The sequence below is a fragment of the Pterocles gutturalis genome, unplaced genomic scaffold (assembly GCF_000699245.1).
Source record: "Pterocles gutturalis isolate BGI_N339 unplaced genomic scaffold, ASM69924v1 scaffold2512, whole genome shotgun sequence".
Lineage (NCBI taxonomy): Eukaryota > Metazoa > Chordata > Aves > Pterocliformes > Pteroclidae > Pterocles > Pterocles gutturalis.
Window position 1 is genome coordinate 1 of NW_010114970.1, and position 7855 is coordinate 7855.

The window sequence follows — 7855 nt, forward strand, 5'->3', positions numbered from 1 at the left end:
GGGGGGGGGTTAGGGGCTGCAAATAGGACGGATGACAAAATGGGGCATCCACGCTGGTTCTGTTTTGGGAGTGGTGAGTTTGGGGGTTGCCTGCACCATGCCCCCCCAAAATGGAAGAGGTGCAAGGGGAAGGGCTGCACCCCACGTCCCTCTGTCTCCCCTGTGAGACGTGCGCAGCCCTTGATGCCGCAGCTGTCTTGCAGGGACTCAGATTATGTTAAATTCATTCCTCTCTAATCTGAGATTTTCTCCCTGGGAAGTTGTGCGGGGTGACAGCGTCACCAGCTCCGTGCTTCAAAGCAGAGCCAGCCCCGGCCGGGGGCACACGCTGGTGGCGGAGGGGGAGGCCGTGCAGGGGTGGTGCCCCAAGGATCGCCCCCACCATGGGGAAAAAGTTGACTTTTGGTAGGGAAACCCCAGCTTTGGTCCCTGGGAAACTGGGCTTGACCCGGGGCACCCCCATAACTGGAGGGCAGTGGCCATGCTGGCTGGGACACCTCCTCCCTGAGGCTGGCAGGTTTTGGGGTGCCCTCGAGGACAGGGAGTGTGCTGGGGAGGGTACACAGCTTTTTGCGGTGGGGTCGTACAGCCCCATGCCTGCGGCAGGGGGGCTGGCCAAGGAGCCCCCCAAGGTGCCCCCCAGGCCCTCGGTGCCAGGAGCAGCGTGCCTCCGGGAGCTGCACTTCCTCCTTAAAATAAACATGGGAAGCGGAGATCCGATCCCCGGTCTGGGGATTTAACAGCAGCTTCGCGTTTGCTCTTGGCATGTTAATCCACGTGGCCCTTGGCTGGGGCCAGGCGAGATGCTCCCTGGGGGCTCCCTCTTCTGGGGCCACCGAAACCCCCCAGGGCTGTGGCTGGAGGCAGCAGTGCTTTTTTCCCAGGCGGCAAACGGAGCAGGTAGTGCAGCCGCTGGATGCACGAGCTCTCCAAAAATCAGGGGGGCTGAAGGGTGCACGAGGGGTTGGGCGTGGTGCTGACCGCAGCTGTCCCCAGCGGGCAGGGGCGCTGGGTGGGTGGGTGTCCCCCGCTGCCCCCACCAAGGGGGACACTGTGCTGTGCAGGGAAGGGAAACATGTTGGTGCTATCGCTGAACGCTGCTCAGAGGTCGAAGCTCTTCTGTAAGATGAGTTCCAGGTTGCGCATGCCCCGCTGGGAGCCGGAGCTCAATTCTGCTCAGAAAATACCCATTGGAGGGGAAAAGGGCTTGTTTTCTCCCAGCTGGGCTGCGTAGCACCCCACTCCCCGAGCCCTGCTGCAAGGATGAGCCTAAGAAAACATTGTTGGTACCTTTAGCCCAAAGTCGTGTGTGTGACACCGTTATTTCCAGAGCCCGGCGTGTACGGGGAGGACGGGGAAAGCTGCTCGCAGCAGGCTGGCTCTAGGCACAGGGATCTGTCTGCTCCCTCGGCTGCTTCTCCCACCCTCGAGAGGGATTTCCCCAGGTGGAAACTTGCTCTGCTGCAGCAGACTCAGAAATTGTCCTCCAAAACGCAGCTTTAAAAAAAAAAAAAAAAAAAAAAAAAAGGACAAAACCAAACCAAAAAAAAAAAACCCAACCAAAACCCGTCCCGTAGCCATCGAGGAGTACATGCCAGTCCCTGTGCGGGGCTGAGCACGAGCGCTGCGTGGAGCAAGGCAGCCGAAGAGCAGGGTCTTGTGGAGAGGAAATGCAAACGTATGAGATTTTTTTTTTCTTTGTCACGCCGATGTGAAAAGAACTGTGATTTATTTTGGGATTTCTGTCATCCTAGGTGTATTGGAAATATTTGCTGTGTCTCAGGGGATTGTAGGAATACGAGGAGTTTTCAGCAACAAATTTTTAGCGATGTCAAAAAAAGGAAAACTCCATGCAAGTGTAAGTAAACCCCCTCCTTATCAGTATGTATTGTTTATTAAAGGCCTTGTGACACCTCCACGTGCACGCAGCAGCGATGCTCCCGGGCAGGGCCCTGGCGTGCCGAGCATCATTGTGTGCCAGGAGAGCTCTGTGCTGGGTGGCATCGGCACTGCGCTGACAGATAGGGGACAGGTGGAGCCGAAATCCCCCAAAGCCCGTATCATACTGCACTTAACCAAGAAAAGCAACTTTTTTTTTTTTTAGTTTGCAGTTGGATATTTGCATCAAAAGGACTTGTTCTCTGAGCGTTGCTGGTTTATTTTTAGCAACTTCTGCAGCATATCGCGCAGACGGTTTTAGCCAAATGTCTCCCGGAGAGCGGCACACATGGTGCCGGGAGCCTGTCTGTGCCCATTCACACACAGGGAAGGGACCGAGGCAGCGGGGTTTGGGATGGGTTCGCCCTGGGTGCACACAGCTGGGGGGGAACCGGCCCCCAGGGAGGGCGTGGGGCTGTGCATGGGGTTTTGGGCAGGTGAGGTCCGGCCCAGGCAGGAGCATTGCAGCTAGCGGGGAAAAATCCCAGTGAGTATTGTCTCTGTAGGTTGTTTTGCTGCAGGTCTGGGTTTCCTGCAGGTCTGTTTGTACTTTTCCCAGACTTTTTTGCCTTGAATTGATACCCTAAGTTGATTTAACTTCTTTTTTCAAGTTAAAAATGCTGCTTCCTAATTTTTTGCTGCTACTTGTAGAGATCATTTAAACAAATGAAAATAACCACAGTGTTTACATTAAAGTAATTCGCTTTCAAAAGTGTGGATAGATGCCAGACCCGAGGAAGGGTGTTTTTAATGCAGCACTTGGATGAGCTGTCACCCAAGTTTGTTCCCGGGGAGCCTGTTCAGGGCTGATTGTCTGGAAGAGGGAAGAGCAAGTTGCCTGCCCCGTCGCTTCAGGGCAAACCTCATGGTTCTGAAGTGGACGCCACTGATGTGCTTATGCTGCCCGAGTCCGCAAATTGCCTTCAAGTGAGATTTATGAACTCGCCTCTCTCTCCCTTGAGTCTCATTGCAGTGTTGCTCCTGAAACCTAATGATGCTTAAAGGGTGAGCACATGGTTGCTTATTTTAGGAAACAAAATCAGAGTGGGAACAGCATCTAGGGGAAAGGGAGAATCGCTGTGCAGAGGAAAACACAGGGGGAAGGGGATGGGGCAGAAAAAGGACAGGGCAGGATGGGAGCAGAGGAAAGGTAAGGGAAGGAGAGGAGGGCGAAGCAGGCGGAGCGGGATCCTTGGACCTTCCAGAGCCTCCCCTCCCTCCCTGCATACAACGGGTCCCTTATTTGAGCTGAAGCCTTGATTGATGCCCCAGCACAGGCAGAAATTAAATCAAACCTCGTTGGTGTATGGTTAATTGTCTCCACACAAAGGGCAGTGCTGGAGAGGGACCCCAATTAGGCGGGTCAGAGCGGGGGGTTAGGACACACGATGCCCTGCTCGGATGAAAGCTGCGAATTTGTAGAAACTTGACCCAAATGTCTAAAGATTGCTGGGCTAAATAATGCCAATAATGCAAACCTGGCATCTGTTGTTCTTTCCTGCCTTGGCAGGATAAAGTTATTTCATGGCCTAATGAGTTCTGCGCAGTACAAAGCCGGTCCTGCGCCCGTCACTCAGGGCAGCGCTTTGATATGGGAGTCACGCCGGTGACTTTGTGCTGAACCACAGATAAAAGTCATTCTTGCAGGGATTCAGGCTTCTTCGAAACTGGCTCTCGAGGCCCCATTTTATCCAAGTGCGGTGCTTTACAGCAGCCCTCCTGCACTTTTTTTTTTCTTTTTTTTTTTAATGGCAACTTAATTAAATTACCAACCGGTTCGTTTTTAGAGGCACCGGCTTCAGAAAGTGACAGTAATCCTGGCAATTATCAGTTGCGTGCACAGATGGCTTCTTCCTCGTTAAATCCTCGGTCCCGTGTTTGTACATTTTTAGCACAAAACGGGCAGGAGTGGGTCTGGTGTCGGTCTCGGGAGGGGCTGGCATGAATCTCAAAGGTGAGATTTGTCCACAGGGACCTCGGGTAATTTTCCGTTCTCGGGAGTTGTTCTGAGTCGACTGAATGCTGTGGTCTTTGCGCGGGCAAATCTCCACTGAATTGAACTTTGAAGCTGAATTGGTTTCAGGATTGCTCTTTATGGTTGTGTCTGGAGTTGCTGCAGTGCAAAGCTGACGCCCAGCCAGCGCGCGGTGCTGGGAGAAAGGTCTGTTTTCCCTGGCTGGAATGGGGCGAGTGCTGAGCTGAGAAGCTGGGACATGAAAATGTGTCTGAGGGATGGTGAAGCAACAGCCGGGATGCTTCCCGCTGTGGTTCGCAGTCTGGGGGTGAGGGCTTCCCCCAGTATGCGCTGGCTGTGGGTCTCCTTCTTCCCCATGCTGCCAGCGGGAGCAGATCACGGCATCCCGCTGTGTCCTGGGCTGGGGACCCCCATTCTTCCCCAAATCCCACTCTGGAGGGGATGTGACTCCAGCTCTGAGGAAGCAGTTCTCCCAAAACTGATTTACGGAGGAACTGTCCTGTGATGTACCAGCCGGGGACCTGGGCAGCCCCCCTACTGCCACCTCCCTTTGTGGGCTGCCATTGCCTGAAAGATGCAGGGCCAGACTGAAAACATGAATTCGGCTTAACATGAGGAATGCTTTGCATCGAGAAGGTGACTGCCTGCGCACGAATGATGCAGCACCATGGATTTATAAAAGACAGGGAAAGCAAAAATGAGTCATCGGGATGATGCTTCTTTCAAGCGAAGAGCAAAAGGAGACTTAATTCAAAGTGTTACGGGTGAAAAAATGGCATCGCTGGTCAGGGACTCTGTCACTTGCATTGCAGGACTCGGCTTCTCCGGATAAATTAGGGGTGTAAAACTGATCAGGAGTTTTGAAGCCTTGCTTCACAGCCAGCCTGCGGTGCCCTGGGCATCTCTGGGGCAGCTGTCAGGGCACCGGGTAACGTGCCCAGCATCAAAGCGTGGCAAAGGATTTTGGAAGCAGGAGGATGCAGCCAGGTATTGCAGTGCTGGGGACACGTAGCTGGGGTGTTACCGCTCTGTTTTTATATTTCTCTATGCTTTTATTTCTTCCTTTCCCCCTCTTGAGAAAAATAAGGAGCTATTGTGGGCAGTATTCAGCCTGTCCTCTGAGGTGGGGGGGTGATAGCTGGCATGTGGGGTGGTGATAGCTGGCATTTGGGGGGGTGATAGGTGGCATTTTGTGCTTTCCCTGGGGTCAGGATTTGATTAACACACGTTTCATTTTCTACCAGAGATGTGACTGCAGTAGAACACCGGCCCCCTCATGCCTGCTCACCAGGCAGACCCCACCTTGCTTCTTTGTCCATCTGCATAAAAAATCCTTTATTTTCCTGGGACAGCTCGGAGCAGGGGGCTGTGTCCCGAGCTGGAGCTGGTGCTGAAGCCCTTCCCACCCTGAGGGCTGAGCATCGGTGCTGGCTGCGTCCCGGCATCCCTCCAGGGACATTGCCTGGGGTGCTTTTGTGGGCGCAAGGTTGTGCTGGTGGATCGGATGTTCTAGGGGTGTTTTAGTGGATCTGATATTTATCCCTTTGTGTTGGGGGAAGCCTTTCCCCTCAGCCATCCAGGAGCCAGTGCAGCTGCCCTGTTTCTCAGAGGTGATGCTCTTTGGCTACAAGTCATTTCTTCAGGTTATCAAGGGACAAAACGCCCCAAGTTCATTTAAAATGAAGAAGGAAAAAAAAAAATCCAATACAATCAAAGCCATGTTCAGTGAAGCAATGAAAATCTGCATGCAAATTGCCTTTCCAGATGAGGAAGTGATGATTCAGTGCGCCAGTGAGGGGTGTGAGGGCAGGGATAGAGATGGAGCAGAGGCTCAACCCCAGGTCCTCAGTGGGGACAGGGACCCTCGCCCCCCCTCTTCTGGGTGGGACAGACTGGAGGAGACCTGGGGTGGGAGGGGAGGCACTGGGGCAGGGCAAGGCTCTCGCAGCCTGTTGGTTTGTTTTTTTTTTCTCCAAAAAAGTCCAAAATTGGGTGCTAAGCCCAAAAGCACCTGTGCTGGGAGGTTTCCCCCATTGCAGAGTGAATTTCCTGAGTGCCCCCGCGTTGCTGCTCACCCCTTTGGACCCGCTTTGGGAGACGTAAAACCCCAGCGAGTGTGTTGGAGCAGGGGACAGGTCCGAGCAGCCCTTCGCTAACCGTGTGCCCCGGCTCTGTCCCCACAGGCTCGCTTCACGGCGGACTGCCAGTTCCGGGAGCGCTTCCAGGAGAACAGCTACAACACCTACGCCTCGGCCGTGCACCGCAGCCCGCGGTCAGGGCGCGAGTGGTATGTGGCGCTCAACAAGCGGGGCAAAGCCAAGCGGGGCTGCAGCCCCCGTGCCAGACCCCAGCACGTCTCCACGCACTTCCTCCCCCGGTTCCGGCAGCCCCAGCCCCCCGAGCTCGCCTTCACCGTCACCCTCCCAGAGAAGAAGCCCCCGCTGCCAAAACCCAAGGTCATCCCATCCCCACCTCGAAAAAACCCCGCACCTGTCAAGTACAGGCTGAAATTTCGCTTTGGGTAGCTGCACCTCAGTGGGGATGCCGGGGCAGGAGAGACTGGATGCTCAGGGGGCTTTTTGGGGGGGACCCTGTGGAAGACCTGCGTCCCCCCGCCCCAGGTGGAGCTGGGCTTCGGGTTTGCTCTGCCCTGCGGACCGGATGGCACCCTTGGAGGTGTGCGCTGGGACAACGCACTCTGGGCTTTCCAAAGAGTATTCCTGTGGTGAACCGAAAACACTTGGTGGACTTTGGGTGAATTTTCTGTTGTTGAAAGCAGAAAGGTACCTCTATGGTGAACATATTTTCTTACCTTATTTTCACTAGTGACTCTTTTGACAATCATTTTCATACAAGATATATGTTCGGAGCCAACCTCTTAAGTGCTTTTTTTTTTTTCATTTTTTGTGGGTTGGTTGTTTTTTTTTTTTTGCATCTCCTTTTTGCTGCACTTTTTTCTTCTGACCATACCTCAGACACTGTGTATCCAGGTCTGCCCCTTCCCCTTCTCTTACAAACCAGCTCCTCGTTTCCACAACTAACAAATTCATTCACCTTATCACCTGTGGTGCAAGAGGGTCTTAAAACTCTTTGTTGGCAATAACAGATATATATTTTTTTATTTTCCAGGGTTGCAGGCTCTGGGAGGGTGGCTGTTGGCAGCCCCCCAGCCCTGCTCCCGGTGGTCTCTCCTGCTCATTCTCGGACAGCTGGAGGAGTGAGTCTCCTTCTGTCCATCACAGCATCGCTTTGATGTCCATGTTTAAAATACCTCTGCCCCGGCCCCGCGGCATTCTGCTGGCGTGGGGAGGGCGCTGTGCCGAGACCCCTCCCCGCCTGGCGAGCCCCCGCTCCCTGGGGACGGGGTTGTGTTTGGCCCCCGATTGCCCACCAGTTTCTTCCGACAGTTTGTGCTGCTGATTTATTGTGTCATTCACAATATGCTTATGGAGGTATGGGGGACAAAAAAAAAGAGGTTTTATTTTATAGCAGCTGTGGCAACATGGCAATAAACTCTGTTACAGGTACTTGTATCTTCGGAAGTGTGTCTTTCCCACCCAGGTTGCCCTGTGGCCCTGACTGTCGAATTGATTTTCCGTCATGGTGCTATCTGTGGAGCAATTGTGCGTATGGAGTTTTTAATTGGCATTTAGCTGTGTTGTGTATGTACAGAAGATGGTAGCATTGAACCTCACTGGCTAAGCCTTAATAGGAGCCCAGGCAGGCTCGCGTTAGCAAAACCCCTCCTGACCTGAGCCCTGCTTGTGTTTTACTCGTTGATCAGCAATAACGAGGGTGGGCAGCACTGTCGAGCCTTTTCTCCAAATCATACAAATGGTTGTTTCCATTTAAAGGGTGGTTCTTCACCCATTGTCCTTCTGGGCAGCTGCTGTCCGGATCCATCCGCTTCACGCAGCAGCAAATGATTTTTGCACAAGGGCC

The 7855-nt window shown here is 53.6% G+C and overlaps 1 protein-coding gene across 1 annotated transcript; it reads left to right on the plus strand.

The window, feature by feature from the left end:
* Positions 1–1753: 1753 nt before the first annotated feature.
* On the plus strand, positions 1754–6438 carry LOC104462853 (fibroblast growth factor 5-like). The gene is made up of 2 exons (XM_010074985.1): positions 1754–1858; positions 6097–6438. The coding sequence occupies exons 1-2, from the start codon at positions 1829–1831 to the stop codon at positions 6436–6438; spliced, it is 372 nt and encodes a 123-aa protein (XP_010073287.1). The 5' UTR covers positions 1754–1828.
* The last annotated feature ends 1417 nt before the right edge of the window (positions 6439–7855 follow it).

What these genes read in the sequence shown, in the direction of transcription:
- LOC104462853 (XM_010074985.1), top strand. Translation starts at nt 1,829, where the DNA reads ATGTCAAAAAAAGGAAAACTCCATGCAAGT. An exon ending in AAGGAAAACTCCATGCAAGT is followed by an intron (nt 1,859 to 6,096) that starts GTAAGTAAACCC and finishes CTGTCCCCACAG; the next exon opens with GCTCGCTTCACGGCGGACTG.